The following is a 26108-nucleotide window of genomic DNA, read 5'->3' as shown; positions in this document are numbered from 1 at the left end:
AAGCCATTCACAGTCTTTGTTTAGTCCAGAGCTGATGGTGTCAAATTTGCAGATGAACTGAAGCTCAGCAGTTTCTCTTTGAAGTCTGGTCCTGAAGTTTTTTTGCTGCAGGATGGCCACCTTAAGGTCTGCTATAGTGTGGCCAGGGAGGTTGAAGTGCTCTCCTACAGGTTTTTGTATATTGCCATTCCTGATATCTGATTTGTGTCCATTTATCCTTTTCCGTAGAGACTGTCCAGTTTGGCCGATGTACATAGCAGAGGGGCATTGCTGGCATATGATGGCGTATATTACATTGGTGGATGTGCAGGTGAATGAACCGGTGATGGTGTGGCTGATCTGGTTAGGTCCTGTAATGATGTCGCTGATGTAGATATGTGGGCAGAGTATGGAATTGTGGCCTGTCAGACACCTGGATGACCTTTCTAGATCCTGTTTTCTTTCTTTTTTTCTTTTTCTTTTCTTTGTGCCTCTGAACAATCTGTTGGTTCCACAGATGAATCAATAGGGAACATTAAGACAGAAAAGGAAAGTTGAGTGCAGCGTAATGGCCCTGGTCTGATTGTGATTTTCCAGAACACTAAGTTTTGTTGCATAACAGTCCTGCTGCTGTCATGAAATTAACAGAAGCTATTGAACAGTAGCTAATAGAGGAAAGTCTGTCTGCCAGTGGGTATATGCTGTCTGCTCATTTGATACATTTAGCATGAAAAACTGCTTTACAAGCTAGGACAAGCACAGTATGACCTGTTGCTACATGCTTAATTTGCTCAGTTGTGCTTGGACACCACAGTTGAGATGTTATTTATTTTAAGATCTATTTTCTTTTTCCAAATGTTTACATGAGCCTTATATTTATCGACAGCACAGGTGTCGTGTGCACAGCCTCACTCCTGATTGGAGCTGGTTGGGAATTTTTTCAGTGAACCCCCAAATGCCAGTTCATTCAAACCAAAACTGTTCACAAAGCAGAGTTCGTCTTGACAAATCTCCCGACTTGAAAAATTATAAGGGAAATAAATTTCAAAATTGTCAGTGTACTGTTGCAACATCTTCACACTGAAAAGCTTTGGATTTTTGACTCAAAACAACTTTTTTCATTTTGAAATGTTAGTGTTAAATGTAATAAAAAAAGTTAAATAAAAAGGTCAAAATTAAAATAAAGCATTTCAGAACAATCAAAATACTTTGTTTTGGTTGATCTAAAGTGCTAATTTTTTTTTCAGATTTTGAGTTCACAAATTTTTGAAACTTCCACTTTTCATCCCAATTCAGGTCTGGAATTTTTTTGATATCTTGAAAATTGTCAGGGGCCAGGGAAGAGCATTTTCCACACAGCTCTACTCCTGATCTGGAGGGTTCATCTCAGAGGGAAAGGGTGAAAATCTTCATGGCCTAGTCAGTCCTTACGTCCCAGTGCTGAGACTGACAAGGGTACCAGTTAGTCGCAATTATGATGTGCACACTTTGTTCACTGGGAACTGTGCTAAGACCAAGGCGGCTCCAAGCCCTAGCATGCCAAGCACTAAGGGCTTGTCTACACTTAATACTACAGACTCACAACAGTGTAGACACAATCTTCTTCCCTGAAATGTGGTAGGTACATTGACAGAAGAATTCTTCCATCAACCTAATGCTGTCCACCTGGGGACTTAGGTCAGCTTAACAATTCTGCTAGAGATGTGGATTTTTCATACCTCTGATTTATGTAGCTAAACCAACCTAATTTTGTTGTGTAAACCAGGCCTAAAAGGCAACTAGTTCTGCACGTGGGGTCCTAAAGGTGTTGAGGCACCAGCTTGACTCCCATTAACTCCTGCAAACCCCTGTGTGAACACCCATGGACCTGGTGTTGAGTGGACTAGGGGCATAGCTGCTTTATGGAACAGTGTTCCCTGGCAAACAGACAGGAAAAATTCCTTGTTGAGGCATTGTTGTAGCTGGTTGATTCCAGATATGAGAGAGACAGGTGGGTGAGATCATCTCTTACTGGACTAATTTCTGTTGGTGAAGGAAATAAGCACCTATTCAAAGTGCTTTTTCAGGACTGGGAAAGGTATTCAGAGTGTCACAGCTAAATACAAAACAAGACAGGTTATTTAGCATAAAGGGTGTTGCAGATCATTTAAGAAGTGGACAATTAACATCTCTGCAGTCATAGGACAAAGGAGGGTGAGTGGGTTTCACAGATTGTTGTAATGAGTCATAAAAATCAGTATCTCTGCTGAGATCATGATTTTTAGAGTCTTGGCGGAGTTATGAATTTAAGCTCCTGGGCTTTTCTTTTGAAGGTGTCACGTAGGCTTCCTTTGAGGATGAGGACAGGTCAGATATAGAGTGATCACTTTGTGAAAAGTGTTTGCCTACAGGTCTTTTATCATTTTTCTGTGAGTTCATTCAAGAGCATAGTGATTGTCTGGTTTCACCCACGTAATTATTGGTGATGCATTTGATGCACTCGATGAGGTACACCACATGTGATAGGCATGTGTAGGACCCATGGATCTCGAAAGGTGTGTTGTGGGGAGCACTGATCATCATAGCAGTGGAGATAAGAATTATTAAATAATAGTATAGTGCTTTGAGATCCTTGAGAGGAAGGTGGTAAAAAAAGTACAAAGTGTAACTATAACTATTTATTTGTTACATACGGGCACAGATCCAAATCCCAGGTCTGAATGTGGTTTCAAAGCCAAGTTAGTGCTCAAGCCCTCTGCCTCTAAGGGACTGAATCCAAATAGTACCAAACTTGGCAAAATTTGGGTTGGGATTTCATACCCCAAGTCTGGGATTGTTGGACCCATCTAGTTTTTTTTTTTTTGCAAAAGAAACAGAAATTATTAAATTCAATGTAAGAATAAAGAATACCTGGGTTTTTATTTAAGCTGCTTTATTCCTTAACTGAGAACTTGTTTAGCAATTTCCAGCACACACACGGACATAGGTATCCTAAAACAAAAGCTGCCACATCACTCCAGAAACGCTGTTAATAGACATCAGCAGGCTGCATGGACTGTGTGTGAATCCAGCAGTCTGTCAGGTCTCCAGAGGTCACGCTGTAGTGCCTTTGTGTCTGTATTTCTCTCTCCCTCTCTCTTTACCTCTGTGTGTATTTTGTCTCCTCCTCCCTCCATGTGTGTCTTTCTTTCTTTGTATCTCCCCGCTTCTATTCCTTCCTTTGATCTCTAGCCAAGGAACCTCCAAAATTCCAGGCACTTCACAGAGCTGCCCTTGGTGTGTTCCTGCATTGCCCAGTCAAGGGTATCTCTGCCTGAGGTTGGAGAGATGCTGTTACTCTTGGTGATATGATTGCATAGCAACACAGAAGCACAGGGTGGTGGAGGAGGAGAGACAGAGAGCATGCACACAGCAGCGCTGAGCCTTAGCATGCATCCTTGTCACAGGGACTTCTTTGCTGATTCACAGAGTCAGCCCCAATCCCTGCCACTGAAGCCCAGCTGCTGCATTCATTTCAGACCTGACGGAATCGGAAGGTAGGCCACAGATAAATTATTTCCTAGCCAGCTCCTGGCTTTGCAGGGAGAGGGAAATTACCAATGTATGGTTAGCCTCAGCATTGTGCTGTGTGTGCATCCATCTGTCTGTGCACGGTATACTGTCTGTGTTTGTGCGTGTGGAGAAACTTGCATGGAAAAGAAAGGGGATAGGGGGTGGGGGAGAGACAGGCAGCCAAGACTTTGATTCCACAGGAAAGAGCTCAGGGAATCATAAGTAGATGCAGATTCCTGAGAAAAACAGCAATAGCAAGCTTTGCAATTATCTCCAGCTTTGATTCTTTTAAAATCAGAGGTTTATTTACACCGACAGAAGCTTTCTGCTGAGCTGAAGGGCTGCTTGGATCAGGGCTTCGTGGTCTTCTAGCATTCCCCTTAAAAGACGAGCCTGCAGAAAGCGGACCCTAAAGCTCTTTTCAAGTAGTGAGCTGGGATAAGAGAAGCAATAGGGACTATGGTCCCAGCTCTGGCCTTTCATTCACTTCCTTGTTCAGTCTTGCCGCTGCTTTTATATTATCCGCCCCCCCCCGCTCTTATAACCCCTCCCACTCCTGCTCCCCTCTTCTCCCACTGAGGACCCATATTACAACTAGCATTCTTCTGCCTGAGGAGGGCTAGCCAGGATTACTTCCAGAAACCATCAGTTCTGCTCTATAATAGTCTACAGAGGACATGGGCCACTTCCTGCTCTCCAGAGCTGAGCATTCTACTTCTACCTCCTTCCCAGTCTCAGCAGCCAAGACCTGGGTATTGCATAGCCCTGCAATGTACTGTCATGGGTGGCAGGTTTGTATAATTTTTGGTAGTGCCCAGAATGAGTCCAAGCAGAGTTGTCCTGTCGCTAGGACAGGCCGGGGCAACTGCCTTGGCCCCTGTGCTTTGGGGGGCCTCTGTGCTTCAAGGGGACGCAAGGTCCAGGGTGACCTGGGAGCAGAGGTGAAAGTAAGCCGGTACGGACCGGTATGGAGGACCGGTAAGAAAAGGTGCAGTAGCTACTGGCAAGAAAATGGAGCATTCTCTCCCTCTCTGACTCTACCTCCTGGCTCCAGCAAAATTGAGAGTCTGGGAGCCCGGCTCCACGAATGTTCGGGGCCGGGTCTCCCTCCTGGCTCCCCCTGCTGCCTCCCCTGTGCCTCCCCTTAGGGAGCCCCAGCCCCGCTTTGCTGCCCCGATGCACCTCCCTGGGTCCTGTCTCTCCCCATCCCCTACAGCTCCATGCTGCCTGCCTGCATTAACTGCCGCCACAGGGTCCTAGTGCCCCCCTTTACTACTGCCAGGGCAGGCTGCCCTTCCCCCTCAGACCCTTTCATTTTCCAGTGGGACCCTCCACCAGTACAGCCACCCCCCTACCCGCAGTCACTGCTCTTGCCCCATGCTGGGCAAGGGGCAGCTCCAATGAGGCTACAGTGAGGGGCAGCAGCAGGGGAGGAGGTGCACATGTGATGGCAGCCTCCTCCCCCGGCATGGCACCCACCACAGGGGAGGCGAGGGGGATTCCTGGACCTGAGAGGGGCCGTAGGAGCACATGCAGTGACAGTGGGGAGGGGAGAAGGGGGTCCCTATCCCAGAGCTCGCTGCTGCCAGCAGGGAGAGGACTGGGGGGAGTCCTTCTCTCTGTGTCCAGTTCCAGGGCAGCCTGCCTGCACCCCAAACTCATCCCCAGCTCTGCCCCACCCCAGAGCCCACGCTCCCAGCCAGAGCCCTCATCCCCCCTCATCCCAACCTTCTGTCCTAGCCCTGAGCCTCTCCAACACCCCAAACCCCTCATCTCCAGCCCCAGCCAGAGCCCTCATCCTCCTGCACCCTAACCCTCTGCCTCAGCCCTGAGTCCCTTCCCACACCCCACACCCCTCATCCCCAGCCACATCCCAAATCCACACCCAGCCTCACCCTACAGCCCTCACCCCTGCATCCCCTCCCTCCCCATGCCTCTTATCCCCAAACTCCCTCCCAGAACCTGCACCCCCTCCCTCCACACTCTCTCCCATCCCCAAATTCCCTCACAGAGCCTGCACCCTGCACCTCTCCTGCACCCCAGTCCCCTGCCCCAGCCCAGGGCCTGAACCCCAGACCTCCTCCCCCACCCAAACTCCCTCCCAGAGTCTTGGGCAAGTTGGGGGTGTAGTTTGTGGGGGGGCACAGTTTGGGCAGGGGCAGGTTCTGGGCACCACCAAAATTTCTACAAACCTGCCACCCCTGCTAGCAAGAGCTGATGCGCCATACCGGGGTGGACTGGCTTCCTGAGGCAGCAATTTAAAGGACTGCAGCCCAGGGCCCTTTTAATTGCTGCCAGAGCCCTGCTGCCAGAGCCCTGGGGTAGCAGCTGCGGGGCTCGGGTGGCGATTTAAAGGGCCCAGGGCTCCTGCCACTGCTACCGCCCCAGGCCCTTTAAATCACTGCTGGAGCCGCATTGCTGCTACCCCAGGGCTCCGGGGACTATTTAAAGGGCCCGGGCCCTTTAAATAGCCCACGGAGCCTAACGGAGCCCTGGGGTAGTGGCGGCAGGGCTCTGGTGGCTATTGAAAGAGTTTGGGGCTCCTGCTGCCTCTACCACCCCGGGCCCTTTAAATAGCCACCATAGCCCTGCTGCCGCTACCCCAGGGCTCCAGCAGCAGAGCTCTGGAGACGATTTAAAGGGTCCTGGAGGGTAGCGGCAGCCAGAGCCCCGGACCCTGCTGCTGGAGCCCTGGGGCTCTGTCAGCAATTTAAAGGGCCCAGGGCTTTGCTGCGGTAGCAGCAGCTAGAGCCCCAAGCCCTTTAAATCACTCCATTTAAATTGCCCCCGAACCTTAGGGCTCCCAGCCACCACTGCAGCTGGGAGTTCAGGGGGTGATTTAAAGGGCTTGGGGCTCCCAGCTTCTGCTACCACAGCCCTAGCCTTGGGCCCTTTAAATCCTGATTTAAAGGGCCTGGGGATTTAAAGGCTCCGCCTCTTCCAGTGGAGGCCACGTCCCTCCTCAGGATTCCGGAGTACAGTCAAGTCCTTTAAGTTACTTTCACCCCTGCCTGGGGGGTCTAGTGGGGAGCCTCGTGCAAGCAGCAGGAAGCAACTTGGCTCCGCTCCACCCTGCTCCACTGGCTCCTGGCATCACTCGGGGGAGGGGGCGGAATCGGGAAAGAGGTGGGGCGGGGGTTTGGGGGAAGGGGCGGAATGGGGGCAGAGCAGGGGCAGGAAGAGGTGGAGCGGGGCAGGCTGGGGCCAGGTTGCTTGCTGCTGCTGGTGATAGGCCACTCACTAGCGCCCCAGGCTGCGCTGGTGCCTGTGTTCCCCTGAAGCGCGGGACCCAGGGTGGTATCCCTGGTCCGTCCTATGGATGGGACAGCTCTGAAAATATAAGCCCAAACATTGATGGAGTCGGGCCCACGTTCCTGAATATTGGTGGAGCACTGGCACCACAGGCCCATATAACTCGCCGCCTATGCGTATTCTTACTAGTGCCCCAATCCATCCCGTTTCCAGTTACCTCCAGTTTCTTCTCACCTACACCCTTGGTATGGCAAGTATGTAGTACTGGCAATGGGTTTACTAACAGGGCTCTGGCATGTGTGGCACCGCTGGAGTGGTGGAGAGCGCTGAATTGCCCATGGATTTTAAATGTGTTGACAGTTGGGGAATGCCACTTTTGACAATTTGTGGGTTTCGTTTTTTTTTTTTTTAAGTTTAAAAAACAAATCAAACCTTTAGAAAGTCTGTGTCCTCCCTGTGTCCCAAGACCGGGTCCTTTACGTCTTGGTTCCTTCCTCCTCCACTAAGTAATCTCTCTTAAGCAGCTAGAATTTGCTATTCAGTTAGTCTTTGTGTTACCCCATGGGGAGAATCCTTTCCTTGAATACGCAATTCAAGGCCTTGGGGGTGCTGATCCCCAAAATACACACGCAGTGCCTTGGGGTTTCCATTCCCCAGCAGACCTGTTCTGTGTGTTCACCCCTAATACCTTGGGGCTCCCAGTTTGCACTGGTACATATCAACACTTGACACTTCCCGGTGATGAGTGTTCCTTTTCCTGGCAGTGCATGTTATACCACACAAGCCCCTGGTGATGCCCCCATGTGTAATGGGCCCAACAGGAAAGGGCTGTGTTATAAAGCCATGCAGTTTTGAACTGCCTCTTATCCAGGGACCTGTGCTCACTGACACTTACAGGTGTTGCGTGTTGAGTAATAGAGGCTTTGTCTAGATTTTATTTAACCAGAAAATGATGAAGACAGTCTCTTTCCAGGTCACAGCCTGGGAGATATAAACCATACATATTAAGCACTATGTAAAGTAGAGATGATTAAATAAAACCAGGGACACAGCTGATCACAGAGGGCAGGACAAGGGGCAATGGGTTTAAACTACAGCATAGCAGATTTAGATTAAATCTCAAGAAAAACTTCCTAGCTGTAAGAACAGTAGGACAAGGGAACAGACGCCTCGGGAGGTTGTGGAAGCTCCTTCACTGGAGGTTTTCCAAAGGAGGCTAGATACCCATCTGTCTGGGATGGTTTAGACCCAACAAATCCTGCATCTTGGCAGGGGGTTAGACTAGATGACTCTTGCGGTCCCTTCTAACCTTATGGCTCTATGATTCTGTGGTCAGACTGGAATACGTCTTTAAGATGACATTTGACCATCAAGCAAGGCCAGGCAAAATGTGATGCTTAAGGAGTTAAGTGGGTTCCAGTCAAACAAAAAGTCCAAGTTCTCTAAAATGTCCAGTGAATTTCAGACTCTAATGATATTTTAAAGAATGCTGCATACACAGCCTCTGTTTCAGGCTCAGTGGCTAATGCTAAAAGCACATAGGTGCTATTGTAAATCTTGTGTAACAAGCCATACCTAGCAAAACGAGTCCACTTCCCAAATGGCCTGATTGGAGTGCTTAAGAGTAGCGTGTAAATTGCTCAGTCCCCACTTCCTTTCCATGTTCTGCAAAACAAGAACAGGATAGTACTTATACGTTCCTGGGGGGATATTACTTCATACAGCGTACACTCCGCCTACAAAATTCACAGCCTCTTGAGGCTGGAGAACTACATGCTGTGGTTGGATGTTTGAGAACTTGGGTGATTGTAGGCCAATAATAGTCAATGCACAAAAACATGTATTAATGCAACATTAAGAGTGAGAGATGAAGCACCAGGAAGCTAACATGGCTAATTGTTTAAATAGCTTGATAAATGGATGGTGCATATTTCAGAACCTAGTGTAAGAGTCATTCTTCCCCTCAAAGAGCAGGGAAAGAAGAGTACAGATTGTCTGTCTAAAAGACGACAAAGAAAAGATTCAGGACAGTAGTTTATCTAGGGAGAAGCAGCATTGTCTCACGGCTAGAGCTGTGTACTGGGATCCTAGAGATCAGGGTTCAATTCTTGGTGCTACCACAGACGACTTTGGTGACTTAATCTCCATGCTTCACTTCCTCCATCTGTAAAATTGAGATAATGCTTCCTGTCTCTCGCTCTTTTCCTGTCCTATCTACGTAGATTGTGAGTTCTTCGGGGCGGAGACTTTCTCTGTCTAGCACAATGGGGCTACAATCACAGCTGGGTCTGCTAAGTGCTACTGTAGTAAATATAATTACTATGTAATAGAGGAGGGTGAGAAGAGATTGGTGAGAATGACGTAGGAAAGATAAGATTAGTCAAAATGGGCTTTAAGGAGGGAGCAGTTTGGCAAACTATTTTAAGCGTAGGGGGAGGCATAAGAAAGAAGTTGCATTTAACCTCCTCTTAAATAATGTGCTATGGCTTGCATGTAGCCAGACAAAGAGGAACGGTGAAGGCTACATAGTGAGTGTGTGTGTGTGTGGGATGGCCTAGTTAACGTTGCTGTAGGAACATTACCTTCTGCATTCCCTGACTTTTGTATGTGCAGTTCCTCAGCTTGAGTCCTGTATTAACAGAACAGAACATGTTTTTTCCATGTTGGGGAGAGAGAGATTCTGCTTCTTCAGCAGGACGCTCTCCTTAGTGTTTTCCATGTACACACCTAGATCCTCCACGCAGGCCTTCTTCCCTGGCCTATGGCCCCAGGGCCTGATCTTGCAAGGTGCCAAGTTCTGTCAGTTACACTGATGTCAGGCCCTTTATTTCCCCATGGGATCAGGGTCCAAGTTTCATTCATTAGATGACCCAGCACATCTAATGTGGCACGAGGGTGATACCAGTTGCGTCGGAGGTTTCATTTTACTTTAATGGGGGTGGGGGTGGCCTTTACACATTAAATGTTTCAGTACATGTAATGCAGGGGACCTAGATACTTAGTTCAGTTGGGGGAAAAGGAGTATTCTCCTCCCTAAGGAGGGAGAGGAAGGAGCTACAAGTTCCTAACAGCTAATTGTCACAGGACATGCCTGGTGCTAGGCCCGGTCACATCCCATGTTTAATCATTGACATCACCTCTTCTTTTTCCGCCATGGGTTGAGGTTCCTGTGTAGGGTGTTGTCTCTGCTCTTTTCTTCCCTCCAGAGTGACAAGCAGTGGTGTGTCTGTGACATAGGGCACACAGGGTGGTTCTAGGGAGAAGACTAAAGATACCCATTCCAGGAAGGAGCTCTTACTTGTAGACCAATTCCTAGGCAGCATATCTCCTGTTTTTCTGCCTTCAGTCCCTAACTCCAGTGTCTCAGGAAGAAGTCCTGCTGGCCCTGGTTCCCAGGAACAAGTACTTATTGCATGTCCAGAAGACAACTGTTTATTCTGGAACAATATGTGTTGAGTGCAGTATCGCAAGTCCAGCTTCTCAGCTCGTTCAGGATCCTGTTAAGGTGTAACTAAAACTGCAACAAAAGCTTCTCTGCTACATATGCATAAACAGCATTTGAACTTTGAAATATCCTAAACCCTCCTGCCTTCCTTCCCCTCCTGAATACTCAGTTATTCTTTCATTGTGCAATAAATTAGCTAACAAAAAAGTCATTAACCGTTCTAGCAATGGAGCAAGTATGTATTTGTATTTCCATTGCTACAACTGGATAGTGGCTAAGAAGCCTTAGCTCAAACATTCACCAAATAAATAGTTCCCTTTAGGCCAAGACCCTGACTTGAAAGTTTTAGTCTCAAAGGAACATTTTTGAGGAAGGTAGTGATTGGAAATGGGGGATTGTGATAGAAACAATTTCTTGGCCTTTCCTGCAAGCTACACTGTGAAGGTGTTGTATGTTCAGTATGTAAAACAAGTCATATAGAGTCTGAAGTCCAAAGTTTGGATCCAGTTCAAACTTCCCCAAAGACTGAAGATTGCTTAATCTAGTCGGCATAGAGCTATGAAACAGCCACACAATTTGTCTTAAGATGAGAACTTCTCTGAAATTTGAGGGGGTTCGACTTAGGCTCATTTATAAAAATAAGGTCAATCAAATTGTATGCTTCTGGGGGCCAGAGGTCAGGCGTGTAGTTTGTAGATGAATGGTCATCTTCCTCTCAGTCGTGAGGTTGGACCGTGGCCAGAGGCAGGATGCCAAAAGAGATCGAGCAAAGGTCTGACTTCATTCAGCAAATCTACCTAAATGTTGGCACTTGAGCAAATCAGCAAATGCTGCTGAAATGGGCTTCTGAATAGAAGAAATTCTGTAGACTAGATTCCTCAGTGAAGCAATAATCCATATTCTAGAATTGGAAGCAGAATTGGTTTAGCAATGGCTATTAGTTTCTTTTGTCAGACTGCTTTTCAAGTCAGTACAATAGGCCAATCTTGCCCTTACTGATTTTGAAGCAGGTGCAGCTTGATCAACAAGAGGAAAAATCTGTGGGAGGTGTGTGTGTGTGTATGCGTGTGTTTTAAACAACCATCCAGTTTATCTTGAAACCACATTAACGCGGCACCATTCCAGCATTTAAAAGTAATGCCAAGACCTGCACATTACTTATTTCTCAGCAAAGTGATTATTGTGATCTGAAATATAACTGGTCACTGAAGGTATAATAGCAGTTTGAAGTCCTGGTGCAGTCTCATGAAATGCATAACACTATTGTCTGCGCATAGTTTATATTTCCTGTACCGCAAACTGGGGGAAAGATTGGCCAGTTTCTGCTGGGGCACTCGTTACTAGGGAAAGGGCCAGTCAGCTTTATGGGGGAGGCCTGCACCATTGGAGAAAAATCCAGCCTATATTACATGGGGATGTGTGCCCCAGGAAAAGGGCCAGTTATCATTTCAGGGTTTGCACTCATGTCTGTGAATTTTCACCAGCCCCTGTTCACACAGGCCTCAGCATATTTCCCTTCCTCTTCAGAAGGGCACACAGGGAACTCACTCATCTCACACCCAGACGGGTGTGACGGGTTGGGTCACAGAAACCCCTTTGGGACTGCGACCTGATGTGCTGGGACTACCTCTGAGCCTGTTTTCCCTGCCAGCTTGGGACTTCAGTGCCTTGCCTTGTTTGAGCCAGACACGCCTGCCTGCTGCAAACAGAGATCCAAGTCTGAGCCACGTCCCCTGCAAGCTGCAGGCTTAACTGAAAACAGCTTAAAAGTGTTCTTGTCTGCAGCACTCAGATACCCAGCTCCCAATGGGGTCCAAACCCCCAAATCAATCCATTTTACTCTGTATAAAGCTTATACAGGGTAAACTCATAAATTGTCTGCCCTCTATAACACTGATAGAGAGAGATGCACAGGTGTTTGCCCCCTCCCCCCAGGTTAATGCATACTCTGGGTTAATTCAGAAGTAAAAAGTGATTTTAATAAATATAAAAAGTAGGATTTTAAGTGGTTCCAGAATAACAGAATAAAGTAAATTACCAAACAAAATAAAATAAAACACACAAGTCTAAGCCTAATACAGTAGGAAACAATGCAGGTAAATGTCACCCTTAGATGTTCCCATAAGCTTCTTTGACAGGCTAGCCTCCTTCTAGTCTGGGCCCAATCCTTTCCCGTGGTACAGTCTTTGTTCCAGCTCAGGTGGTAGCTAGGGGATTTCTCATGCCTGCCACCCCCTTTGTTCTGTTCCACCCACTTATATATCTTTTGCACAAGGCAGGAATCCTTTGTCCCTCTCTGGGTTCCCACCCCTCTTTCTAAATGGAAAAGCACCAGGTTAAACCTGGATTCCAGTTCAGGTGACATGATCACATGTCAGCGTAAGACTTCATTACCCACTTGCCAGCATGCAGGTGTACAGGAACCTTACAAGTAAATAGAGACATTTACAACCAATTGTCCTGGTTAATGGGAGCCTTCCAAGCCACCATTAATGGCCCACACTTTGCATAATTACAATAGGCCCTCAGAGTTATACTTCGTATTTCTAGTTTCAGATACAAGAATGATACATCTATACAAATAGGATGAACACACTCAGTAGATCATAACCTTTGCAAAGATATGTTACTTGAAATATCTAGCATAAAACATAATCCAGTTATGTCATATTTACACTCATAAGCATATTTCTATAAAGCATTATGGGGTGCAGTGTCACAATGGATTTAACTGTGTGGCTGTCAGGCCTGTGTGCCACTCTGCAGATCCAAAGGGAATGCTGTATGGACAGGGTCTGATTAGGAGGTGGAGGCTGGAAATGTGTGGGAAACCCTAGTCACATACCCACAGTGTGTCTCTTCGTCCTCCACCCATCACCAGTAATGTGGGCTGCTTCCACACTCTGCAATCCCTGTGGTGCGGGGCAGAGCCCACAGAATGATTGATTAGTGCTGCTCTGAATAGCATTAATACAGGTTGTTTTTACACAGTGCCCCAGGAATAATCCGGAGCGGGGTGGGTTATACCAAAGGCCTAGACGTCTTCACACTCTCCAGTGCATGCACACCTGCACAAACACAATGGGGTCAGCCATTCTGCACTCTGTAATGTGACTGCAGGTCCAGGGTCCTGACCTATGCTCCATCTCCAGGGATGTGCTGTTTATCACTTCACTGCACATAGAGGGCCAGGGGTGAGATAAACAGCTGCTGATGTGATGGATAAGTATTTCTCTCTCTCTTCCACCCATGGGAGTTTGGCTCTAGGAAGCACCTTCCCCACAGAACTATGCCATAGAGAAAAGAAGGATTCCCAGCTGATGCAAGGTTGCAGCATCTCACAGTATGGGAGAGTTCCTCCCTACAGTAGATAAGCTGATCTTCCAGTCTAGTTTAAATATCCTGAGTGATGGGCCTTCCACCCTTCCCTTGAGAGCCTATTCTACAGCTTTTGAGAGCTCACTGTTGTCCTGATAGTCAGCTTACTTAAATTTTGCCTTTTAATTTCACCCCAAGTGATTCTCCTCTCTCCTTGATGTTAACAGCCTTTGAATATCTGAAACTGCTCTATCCTTGTGGAGTGGCCACTTAGCCAGGCTATTACATGGTCATCCTTTAAAACACTTCAGTAACTCAGTAATGGTCCCTCAAGTTCCCAGAGTCTATGGAGCACTTGCTGGTGGGCAGTGGAGAGTTTGTTGGTCAGATGGTGCCACCTGTCTACCCCCAGGACTCTTCTGGCATTCTCATCACTCCCACTGAGTATCTGTTTCTTTGTCCCTAGCTGAATGTCGTGTGCTATATGCTAAAATTCCATGCTAGGCTTTGTTGCTAACATGTCACAGGAACTGTTGTTGAATTCTTGTTTTCAAGCTTGTTTTAAGGTCTCTGTAGGGAGCGTGATGCAGAATCTACCTGTCTCTCACCGGGCATGCTGTTAGTGGTGGCAAAGGCATCCAACTGGAAGGGCTGTTGCTTGTATTTCCAGCCCTGTCTGGTCTGTGGCTACTGAGTCAAAAAGGCTTTGTTCCATTATGGTGTTGCATAGAGCACTGTGAGGCGCTCTGCTTGACCCATATTACTCGTGAGGGATCTCCACACAGCCCTCCCCTTTTCTGCATCAGAAATTCAGCTTTGTAGAGAGTGGGCTGCCTTCACCATTCTCTCTCAGTACAGCTGCTAGGGGACATGGAATCCATGCATGTCCTATAGCCCCAGAATTATCCCCCAACCTCTCTTCAAAGGAGTGGCTGTCCTGTGCAGAAAGACTGATCCAAAAGCAAGGTGCAGAGCTGATGTCAGGCGTGGGAAGCCATGGTGCACTGCATATTTCAGCAGAGGGGTGAAGAGGAGTGTGCAGCCCGTAAAACTGTAGCCACATTGCCTCCTACAGGAGCAGCTACTTAAGCAGTGGCCCACGGTGGGAGGACTGGCCAGAACATAACACTGTAACTGTATTGTAGTTTGCACTAGAGACTAATTAAGGAAAAGAGAACCAGACCCCCTGGTATCGCAGCCAGACTGAATGCATTATGGACTCTTTCATCAGTGGTATGGCCCTGATTTTCCAGCCATATCATAGTGTTCACCACTGATTAATCTGTCTGTATATTTACTGAAGAGGATATCTAGGGCCTTAGACTTTCAGCTCCACTTTCAGCTGTGCTGCCTGGCCTGACCCGTTGAGAGATGAATTAGGGGGACCAGGAGAAGACCATTCCCTTTCAGGAGTTTGTTGGGAGTGTGTACAGCAGGGATTGGCAACCTTTCAGAAGTGTAAAAGCAGCAGAGAGTCCTGTGGCACCTTATAGACTAACAGACGTTTTGGAGCATGAGCTTTTGTGGGTGAATACCCACTTCGTCAGATGCATGTAGTGGAAATTTCCAGGGGCAGGTATATATATGCTAGCAAGCAAGCTAGAGATCATACACAAGCTGAAATTCCAGGGCAGGTATATATATCTAGCAAGCAAGCTAGAAATTACGGATCTACACCATCCTGGACATGATCCACACTTTCACAGGCTTGGTGGCAGGCCATCCTCGCTCAACGACAACCTGCCACCTGAAACGTATTCACCAAACTGCGCACCAACCATAGCAAACTCCAGTCAGGAACCAATCCATGCAACAACCTTCCGATGCCAACTCTGCCCACTATCTACACCAGCGACACATCACAGGACCTACCAGATCAGCACCACCCATCACCGTTCATTCACCTGCACATCCACCAATGTAATATACGCCATCATATGCCAGCAATGCCCCTCTGCTATGTACATCGCCAAACTGGACAGTCTCTAAGAAAAGGATAAATGGACACAAATCAGATATTAGGAATGGCAATATCAAAAACCTGTAGGAGAGCATTCAACTCTTCTGGCCACACTAAAGCATACCTTAAGGTGGCCATCCTGCAGCAAAAAACTCAGGACCAGACTTCAAAGAGAAACTGGTGAGCTTCAGTTCATCTGCAAATTTGACACCATCAGCTCAGGATTGAACAAAGACTGTGAATGGCTTGCCAACTACAGAACAGTTTCTTCTCTCTTGGTTTTCACACCTCCAGCTGCTAGAACAGGCCTCATCCCCCTGATTAACTAACCTTGTTATCTCTAGCTTGCTTGCTAGCATATATTACTCCTGCCCTGGAAATTTCCACCACATGCATCGACGAAGTGGGTATTCACACCACGAAAGCTCATGCTCAAAACGTCTGTTAGTCTATAAGGTGCACAGGATTCTTGCTGCTTTTACAGATCCAGACTAACACGGCTACCCCTCTGATACTTTCAGAAGCGGTGTGTCCGAGTCTTCATTCATTTCACTCTGATTTAAGGTTTTGCGTGCCAGTCCAATCATCATTAATGTTCTAGACCAGGTCTCTTTCTACAAGTCTATAATATATAACTAAACTATTGTTGTATGTAAAGTAAATAAGGTTTTTAAAATGTTTAAGAAGCTTCATTTAAAATTAAATAAAATGCAGAGCCCCCCCCGGACCAGTGGCCAGGACCCAGGCACTGTGAGTGCCACTGAAAATCAGCTTGCGTGCCGCCTTCAGCACTTGTGCCATAGGTTACCTACTCCTGGTGTACAAGGAGATGTGGAAGAATCTGGTCTTAGTAATTTTGAAACATAAGGCAGAAGTCATCCACTGTTTCAGTGGAGTTACACCGGGGGTAATTTGGCCAATGGGGCTCAGGGAACTCAGGATCCTGGAACTCTAGCCATAAGTGCATCAAATTAATAACTTCCTCGAGGGCTGAGGAGGGGAGTCACTGCAATGTGCAATATCTGACATTCATGCAGATGGGCAGGGAAGGTTAGGGGACAGGACTGGGGGATTATTGGCATATTGAAGAGCACAGTACAGGGTGCTCTGTGGGAGATGGAGCCAGAAACTGCTAAAGGATTAAAATAAATCATAATAAGATGAGCTGTTCTCTCAGTGTGTGTGTGACTGGGGAGGGGAGGGAGTGTAAGAGCACGAGCAAACGGAACAGAGGCCTGTGAATGGAGAGACAGACACAGCTGTGGCTGGGGGACTTTCTCCTCGCCTGGCTGTTCAGTGCTATTGGAGGCTTTGGAGAGTGTATTGCCTGTTTCTGTCTGATGAGAACCCATCAGAAATGATCAGTGCCTCAGAATGTGTGACAGCCACCCCCCTCAAGGGAGGCAGCCACGCTTTCTTCCAGCTGCCTCACTTCTCCTTTCTCACGGACCCCTTTTGAAACAGCCCTTTTTATGGCTTTAACGTGAAGGCTGGTGGCTGGACCCTATTAGGATTCCCTGGGGAAACCCGGCTTCTAGGTGGCAGACCTGGGAGAGGGCAGAATCTCTCGACACTGCAGTGGACATATGCGTATGCCAGGGACCTTTCATAAGTGCTGTGCCAAGTCTTCATTTATTCACTCTAATTTAAGGTTTCGCGTGCCAGTAATACATTTTAACGTTTTTAGAAGGTCTCTTTCTATGTCTATAATATATAACTAAACTGTTGTTGTATGTAAAGTAAATAAGGTTTTTAAAATGTTTAAGAAGCTTCATTTAAAATTAAATTAAAATGCAGAACTTCCCCCCCGGACTGGTGGCCAGGACCCAGGCAGTGTGAGTGCCACTGAAAATCAGCTTGCGTGCCGCCTTCGGCACCTATGCCATAGGTTGCCTAACCCTGGCGTATGCAATACTTAGCCGTCCTTCCCCACTTGTCCACACATTTCACCTCTTGGAGTGCTGCACTGCACAGATGTGCCCCACGTCACATTCATATTCCTTGTATGTTTAGCCCCAAGACAAATCCCCTCTGTTTGTGCTCAACTGGTCTGTTCCTTTCATGACACTGGTGCTGTCTTGAGGTTAGAGTTGCGATTTTTGTGTGTTTTGCCCGGTGATTTCCATGGGAAAATCATTTAATGTCAGTGTCTCTTAGCGTCCCCTTAGCTTTCTGTAGAACTGGACAAATTAATGTTGTGAGCGTTGATTTATGTTTGTAAAGCATGTTGAACTCCTCATATAAAAAGTGCCATGGAAGGGCAAACGCTGATGATGCAACCTATGGGCTTTTCAAATTGTCTGCCTTGATCTATTGGGGCCCTTAGTAATGGCCCCAAACCCTGTGGTGTCACAAATAGAAGCTGTAGTATTTTAGACCTGACTGTAGAATGTTGTTCTCCCTAAAATAAGGGCTCCTAGTTTCTCAGCTGCTTTGCTGCCTAAACTGAAATGCAGAAGCAACACAATGGTCAGAAGAAAAGAGTGAGGTTAGTGGAATAGGTGAGATACCAGAGCTAACCATTACAAATGCCTTTTTCTTGGAGCAATAATGACCCATGATGGGTTATATATATAGTCTGTCTGTCTCTGTTTCTGGAGCTCTAGACATATGGCTTTACAATCAATTTTCCTTCCAGACACAGGACGTGTTTATTTTTCCTCTCCTTCTGAGATTTTTGAGGGTAAATGGCAACAGTGCTTCGTGCCCATGGCAGTTCTGGTCTCCTCCAATTTCCCGCTAACCTCTATAGTTCTCTGTCTCACTTGTCATAGTCCAAAGAAAAGACATTTTTGCATGCTGTAGTATAATCTGTAAAATTCACTGCCACAGGGTTTTGTGAAGGCAGATTGCTTACCAAAAGGATTAGATGTTATATGAGCAAGAAAATGGCATCTTCAGTGACACTAATTCTATGATATAAATGACAAGGCCTTTCTGTCCTCATGCTTCAGGGCAGAAGCTGATCTGGCAGGTGGGGTCAGGAAGAATTTTCCCTCCATGGTTCAGTATTGTACGAGTGCATTATGGAGGATATATGCCTTCCTGAGAAGTATCTAGGACTGGTTACTGTTGGACACAGGTTTCTAGGCTAGGTAGACCTTTGGTCTGTCCCCTTATGGCAAGGCCTGTGTGTCTAGTTTTCTCCCTGCAACTCAGCCAGCTCTCCTGAACGGTGAGATCTGAGAGCTGATCCAGTGGATTTCACACTGTGTTTCAGGTGCCTGTGCCCAGAGAAGTCTCCATTCCCATGAACTTCCGTTCTGATGCAGCCAGTGGTCATGCAGGGATGCTCCTATACCCTCCCACGATGTCATGAGCAGCATACAGCAGACCAGTCACATTACAGCAGCACCACCTACTCACAGTCTCAGGTAAGAGTGCTAGGGCTTGTTAACTATCACACCTTTTCTTTCAATTCAGAGTTTTGGTGGCAGTTGCCAAACTTCTGTATTTATAGCAAAGTGGGACCTCCTACATTCCTGTTAGTGGTGGGGCTGTTATTTTCTCCGTCTCCCCCTGCTCCCAGGTTCTACTTAGCGTATTCTACTCATATAGCACTTTCCAGATGCACGGTGCTTCACAAACGAGATGGGCTTGAGTTACAATGTACAGTGTTGGGATCAGTTCTGCATTTCAAACCTCAACCACCAAAAATCATGTGTGCATATGTGCGTGTGGATGGGGCTGAGGGCGCCTCTATTGTCAGCTCTTGTGATTTGATGGTGAGTCTCACAATATTTGTGTTTCCTGAAGTCCCAGCTCTTGGATTCATGTGAGTCGGGGTGTGGGGAGTGGGGTGGGGTATTCAGCTTTCATTTAAAAAAAAGGAAGTTTCTGCAGAGAATAGGTGGCAGTGAGGGCTCAGAAACCAGAAGGCTAAGAAAATAATCCAACTGTTTTTAAGTCTCATGATTTTAAGCTGATCTCATGATTCTTTGGGGCCTGACTCATGATTTTTGACTACTTGGGGCTGGCAATACTGGTGGGACTGCAGAATCTATCTCCCTTTGGCCCTTTTGGAAATCCCAGGCCTTTGGTTAGGAGCAGGCCTGTGCTATTCTTGGCTGGACAGACTGGGACCAGTAGCCATCCTGAGGGGTTTCTGACCTGCATGGAGTGTGTGTCCCTCAAGATACTGTGTCAGTGGTCACTGGATGTGTGTTTGCCTTGCACTTCTTGTACTGAACGTAGGCTGGCAAGGCTGGCAGTTTGTCCTGCCTGCAAAAGGGGAATGAACCAGTTAACCCAAGAGCCCAGCCAATGGCGGAGAAGGCACAGAAGTGCCTGCATTGCTTGTCTGATCTGGAGGTTCAGCAGAGGCTCTTCAGGGCTCTTTCCCTTTCCCCCTTCACTGCCCTTTCCATTCCCTCTCCCTCTGGCTGAAGAGTGCTGGACCAGCGCCCTGTGGCAACAGCAGTGCTGCTCTGAGTGAAGCAAGCCCCCATTGACCTCAGCACTCTTCTACAGCAGAGGTTCTCAACTGTTTTCTTTCTGAGGCCCCCACAACATGTTGTTAAAATCTCCACGGCCCACCTGTGGCACAATAACTGGCTTTCTGCATATAAAAGCCACGGCTGGCATTAGGGGGTGGTAAGCAGGGCAATTGCCTGGGGCCCCCACAAAGCTACATTGGTCAGGCTTCAGCCCCAGCTGACAGGGCTCAGGGACCTGGGCTTCGGCTTTCTGCCCTGGGCACCAGCGAGTCTAATGCTGGCCCTGCTTGGGGGCCCCCGTGAAACCTGCTCGAGGCCCCCTACAGGGCCCTGGACCCCTGGTTGAGAACTACTGTTCTACAGCATATCCAGGTTTTTGCTGGCTCCAAGGAGTTTGAGATGGTTGAGTCTGGGGCTGGATCCCAACACCGTATTGCTGTTGCACTGGCTGGCCCAGCATGGAGATCTGCAACTCAGGGGAGAGAAGCTGGGGGAAGTGTGAGAAACCGGCATCTGTCTGTCTGAGCCAGTTCCCAGGCTGGAAGCGGGACTCACAGATGAGCCCGTGACTTTTCCCTGCTGGTTCTGAGTCAGTGTTTATGAAGAGGGAGTGGCTGTTATGTAGCTATTACCAGGAGAGTGTGAGGGGGTTAATAAACGACCCAGCAGATTCAACAAGGAGCAGAGGGTTGGAGGGCGAGCAGAGTGAGAGGAGCAGAACTTCCACTGCCTCCTGCCTGCCATGAACATGCTGAGGAGCTATCCGTGGGTGGAGCTGGCTCTCCTTGGGGGTACAGGAACGGAAGAGGGAATAAGCAGGGGAACAGACAGATGCAAGGGCAGCCTTAGGGACACTTGCAGCAATCAACAGCTGCACTGGAGAGAGGCTGTATGAGGGGGACTCATCGCTCTGGGCTCCTAATCACCTACCCAAAGCCTCTCCTGACTTGTGTGCTGCACAGGGCTAGAGTATTTAACCCCACATGCAGGTAGAGTGCCAGGCCACTGGCTTGCTCTGCTTGCAGGGCAGCGATCTTAATAGCAATTCTGCCTTCCACCCTCCAAATACCGTGCACTGTCTGCCTCCTCCCTGGGACGGGCCTTACTCTGGGTTACTGGTGTCGCTATTGTCTTGGCTTCAGAGTCCAGGGATCCCACTGGGTTGGTGAAAACTGAAGAGCATGTTGGTGTGAGAGCTCCCTGATTGCAAAGGGCAGCCCAGCCCAGAGGGAGGGAGGAGGAGACGAATGGGTAGAGATGGCAGGCGTGCAGAGAGAGAGAGAGAATGAGAGACCGATGGGAAGAGGGAGAGATACAGGGAGCTTTTTCATAGTGTTCCTGTAGGTGGAACTGAGCATGGAAACAATGCTGAGCTGCGGAAACTCCAGAGAACTCTGTGGGAGATGGACGGAGACAAAACCCTTTTGGCAAAAACAAGATGTTTTCCTTGGGTGTGGAGGGGTGTGAGCTAAGCCCAGGAATGTTGATGTTGACGTGGGGGGGAGGCTGGGCCAGGGAGCCCCAGCTGCGAAGGTGGGGAGTGCTGAATCTGCAGAGGGGCTTCCCCTTCTCACCACTTCTGTCCCTAAGGCAGGCCCTGGCCATCACTGTGATGCACAGCTTTGCTGGGGCCCAGCCAGGTAAGCTCATGGCTTGTCCAGACGGTGTGGGCCAGGGCAGACACTTCCCCACAGAGGCTCTGGGCAGCGTGTCTGGTAGCCATAGGGAACCCCTGTGGTTCTTTCAGTGTAGCCTTCCTCCCTCCTTCTCGTATAATGGAGTTTGAGGCGTTTCTGTTTACACCCCCTATGCCACCCCACACACCTTGTCCTCCCCCACTATAATTGGACCCAGAGAGAGCCCCCAGGTGCTCCCTGAGTCTGTCTAGGGGACTAAAGGCTTGCATTCACTATTCCTTCAGAAATCTGTCCATTGACAAATAAACGCTGAGATCCCAGCACTCCATTTTCAGGACCAGAGGACCTGGGGGCTGCTGCACCATTGCCTTTGCTATTACCCAGGGGGCCCTGGCCCTGTTCAGCCCCACCTTTGCTATTACCCGAGATGGCCCTGCCCAGCACTGTGTTCTTCAAATGTGCAGTGATTTCTTTGACCGTGGCTAGCTGTGGCACCTTCTCCCCCATCAGTGCCTTTCACACACACACGTGTGCACAGGGTGACTCCTGGTGACACCCTGCCCTCCCTCACACACAGACAGCTGCCGTGGCACCCGTGGGGGTTAAGGCAGGTTAGAGGGAGCTGAAATTCCACCCGGACAAAGCTGTGATTCACTGGCAGAGAGGCTGCTGCTGCCGCCTCGCTCCAGATTCCTAGGGGGTCAGTAAACAGGGCAGCAGCTCCTCTCAGCCCTCCCATCCTGCTCCTTGCCCGCCCTCTGGTCCCTTCCACTCTGCCTCTCTTCCCTGTGGTGCTGCTTGCGTTTCTCCTGCTGTGGTCTGCCTGGGGTGCTGGCTGATGGCATTGGGAAGAGAGGGGGACAATGTTCTCTCTTGTGCAGCTGCTGAGCAGCCACACCATGGATCCCCGGCTCTGCACAGGTAGGGGAAGCGCTCCACAGCCTGAGTGTGTGTGTGCCTGCACACACATCTAAAAATAAAGCTGTTCAGATGCATCTGACTTCTGGAGGGAGAAGGATCCAACCAGCCTGCCTCCGCGGCAGCTGCAGCCAGTGGAGCTGGTGCTCGATGCAGAAGCGCTGCTTTTCCCCGCTCAGCTGCAGGGGTTTTGTTCTGGGGGAGCAGGTGTTGCACATCTGAGCAGTGCATGGCTGCTTTCAGTCTCGCTCATCTATAGGACATAGTCGGTGAGTGGCAGGCATCGTGGACTTTTAACCTTTTCCTAAACTAGGCTGGAGAGGATCACGCTTCCCGTGGGGTTATATCCACGCAGTTCCGTTTATCCCCAGATGGAGAAAGGCCATTGGCCCTGATCCCTGTGCAATCTCCCTGGGGACAGAGGAGGTGGCTATGACCACGCGGGGCTAACCTACTTTGGCAGTGTGAGTATTTGCACGAGAAATGTATTGACTTTCAGTATACAGGCAGCAGTGTTAGTATGAATGATTTATGATATTCATGCCTAGGATTCCTCTGTACTCTGTGTTTGATGATTTTTGGAATGTTCTCTGGAATGATATGGCAGATCAGGGGCAGAAAATTAAACGTGCTTTGGGTGAAACATAAAAACACGCTTCTGTGACCATTAAATACCTCCCAGTCCTTTTCTGGGGAGTAGAGGGGTGATAGCCCTAGTTACCTGTCAAAACCCCCTTTGGATAGGTTATAAAGCCAGAAGGGACCATTGTAATCATGACCTCCTGTGTCACTGCCCTGAAGTAATTTCTTTTCTGTTCTGCCTGCTCCCATCTTTCCTTCTGTGCCGTTAACATATGGTCTCCTCCTTACTCAAAACTGTTACAGGGTAGCTACCTTCTTTCAATCAACTGCCACTCCCCTCAGAGATGGCTGCACTCCAGTTGAGTGAAGTGATTCCTGTACAGATCCATTGGAAAGCAATATGGGTTGACAGGTGCTAATGCATGTTAATTGTTATCACTTCTGAGCCCTGCCAACAAATTAGAACTGGAGGGAAATGTGATTTTTCAAGCAAAACACAGCAACTTCCCACCTGTGAAAACGGTAAATGTTTGTGTGTTTTGACAACAGGCAGCAAGCTGCCATTGTGGTCACACAGCAGCCCTCCACCCAGGCACCCCAAACACACAGTGGAATGAGTGTTTGTGTTTGTGTTGCACTTTTAGATCATGCCTCCCTCCGATTGTTTGTTGGTGTGTCTGGCAATTGGGACAGTCTTCGCTGTTGTCATGGGAGGGAGCTCAGTCTAGTGAGCAGAACTCTGGAGTGGGAGCCAGGAGACTAGATTCGTCTCATAACTCTGCAACTGCCTCACTGTGGGAGTCATTTCCCTATGCAGTGCCCCACTTCCCCCCCCCCCCGTCTGTGTCAATAATGCTTCCCTTCCTCCCCAGGGGTTGAGTCAACATTCCTCATTGTAAAGTGCTTTGAGATCCTCGGATTTAAAGCACTCTGAATGGAAAGATGAATAGTGTGATCTCCTTTCTTGAAGTGACTGGAGTGTATGTCTCTGGCATTCTGAGTGTCTCCCTGATTTTCACACGCATGTGCTTTCTTCCTTCTGGAGTGGGTGCAAAGAAGCTGCAGTCTCTGGAAGTTGGGCTCCTGGACCACCAGAGAATGTTCTCACCTGAAATCTTCTACAGGTGAAGCAGGTGGGAGCTTATAGTCTGTCTTTTGTGGTGGCTCAGGCTGCACAACCAGGGCCATTAATATTGTAACAAATCTGTGGTCACCTACACCTTCCTAGTTGTCACTGTGCTGCATGCTGCAGCCACTCAGAACTTAATGGCAGCAGCACGAATAGAACTTGAAGCCTGTGCTGCTTTGGTGCTCCAAAAGCACAAGCTTTCGCCACTTAAACTGAAGGAGAATCTCCATGTGGAGTGGTGTGGAGTTTATGCCACACAGCTGAGCAATTCTGACTCAATCCAACAGTGGGAAGTGGTCACACACACACACGCTCACTCACTCACTCACTCTATTTGATACCAGACTAAGAAAACCTGGGAGCACAAGAGTAAAAACGCTTCATCCCCTTGCAGTGTTGTAAATGCTGATCACTTTATAATATGTTACACTGATAGAACATTCTTCAAGTGTTTTAAATCCTTGACAAGTGACAAAGAGTCCTGTGGCACCTTACAGACTAACAGAAGTATTGGAGCATAAGCTTTCGTGGGTGAATACCCACTTCGTCAGAATACCCATGCATCTGACGAATACCCATATCATCCGATGAAGTGGGTATTCACTCTCGAAAGCTCATGCTCCAATACATCTGTTAGTCTATAAGGTGCCACAGGTCTCTTTGTTGCTTTTTACAGATCCAGACTAACATGGCTACCCCTCTGATACTTAAATCCTTAACAAAATCTCAAGATCTTTTGTGATGCAGGCCGGCATTTCAATCCCTTTGTACAGATGGCAAAGCTGGTACATAAATGTTAAGGGTTGTGCCCAAGAACACACAGTGAGTCAGTGGCAGAGGTGAGAGCAGCAGACAGACATGTGCTTTAGCCACTAGATATCCTGTGTCTGGATACAATGTGTCAGGTGTTTGTGCTTCTCCCTAGGTTAAAGCAGCAGAAGATGGTGAAGGAGCGCCCTGTGTAACCCAGCAGGCTCCTGACAGTGCCCTCAGGCCCCAGACACCTCTGGAGATGAATCTTTGCTGGAATGAAATAAAAAAGAAATCGCACAGTCTTCGGTAGGACTCCCCACGTGAAGTGAACTTGCTGGTCTTTGCCCTGGGATTGCCTGCTGGAGATGTTCAGCACAAGCCTTTAGATCTTGTTCAGTTCATTTGCCACCCAAGTTCACTGTGACCTCGGAGCAGTTTCCCCTCTTGGCCTCTAAAGCAGAGACAAATCTCTGAGTCACTGACTCTTTTTTCCTCTGCTTGAAATGTATTTTCTTTTCATTTGCCCTTGCTTTGTGCTCTCAGTCCTCCTTACCCCTTCTTTCCTCCTGTCCTTTTATCTCTTTTCCCCTCCATTCCTGCTTTCTCTCTGCCCCTCTCCCCAGTCCTCATGCAGCTCTGTATGTTTGAGTTCTTACTGCCCAGGATAAGGTCTCAGGAACCCATTTCCTTCACATCACCTTCCTCTGTGGCCTGCCCTTTCCCTTTAGGAGCATGTGCCTTTCTGTAGCCTTCTGTAGTTGCAGATTCACAGCCAGCATCACTGAGAGTTCAGTTGGGGCATATTAATTTTGCTTTGCCTTAACACAGACATCCTGGAAATGGTCCAGGTGGCGACAGCGTATAGCCAAGTCCCTGCCAATGTGGGCATAGCTGGAGTTCAGGCCGTGTGTACACACAAGTCCAGGCGGGTTCTTCTGCTCTCCCCCACCACGCACTTGGAGATCAGAAGCAGCTGAAGGGCATCCTCTCACCCGCCCCTGCTAACAACAGCAAGGACTTCTAATGCTGAGCCCCTGGAAATCTCCCATGGAGGGGATCCTCTGCTGCATGCAAGGTCAGGGCAGCATGCTCACCTGGGACAGGCTGAGGGAGCTCCTCCCTCCTGACCCAGTGCAGGATATAGCCATTCATCAGTCACTGGGCAGGG

The 26108-nt window shown here is 48.3% G+C and overlaps 1 protein-coding gene across 3 annotated transcripts in view; it reads left to right on the top strand.

The window, feature by feature from the left end:
- The first annotated feature begins 3126 nt into the window (after positions 1–3126).
- DRP2 (dystrophin related protein 2) overlaps positions 3127–26108 on the top strand; it is a 48568-nt gene continuing 25586 nt past the window's right edge. For 2 of the 3 annotated variants that reach the window (XM_032772164.2, XM_032772162.2), the window contains exons 1-3: positions 3127–3494; positions 18706–18859; positions 25113–25246. In XM_032772164.2, coding sequence (XP_032628055.1) covers positions 18752–18859; positions 25113–25246 — 242 coding nt within the window. In that variant the 5' untranslated portion in view covers positions 3127–3494; positions 18706–18751. Of the gene's footprint in view, positions 3495–18705; positions 18860–22905; positions 22941–25112; positions 25247–26108 lie in introns of those variants that run through there. The other variant, XM_032772165.2, reaches the window with a different exon arrangement.

This window comes from Chelonoidis abingdonii, chromosome 8 (genome assembly GCF_003597395.2).
Source record: "Chelonoidis abingdonii isolate Lonesome George chromosome 8, CheloAbing_2.0, whole genome shotgun sequence".
Taxonomy (NCBI): Eukaryota; Metazoa; Chordata; order Testudines; family Testudinidae; genus Chelonoidis; species Chelonoidis abingdonii.
This window is presented reverse-complemented; position numbering and strand designations above follow the sequence as displayed.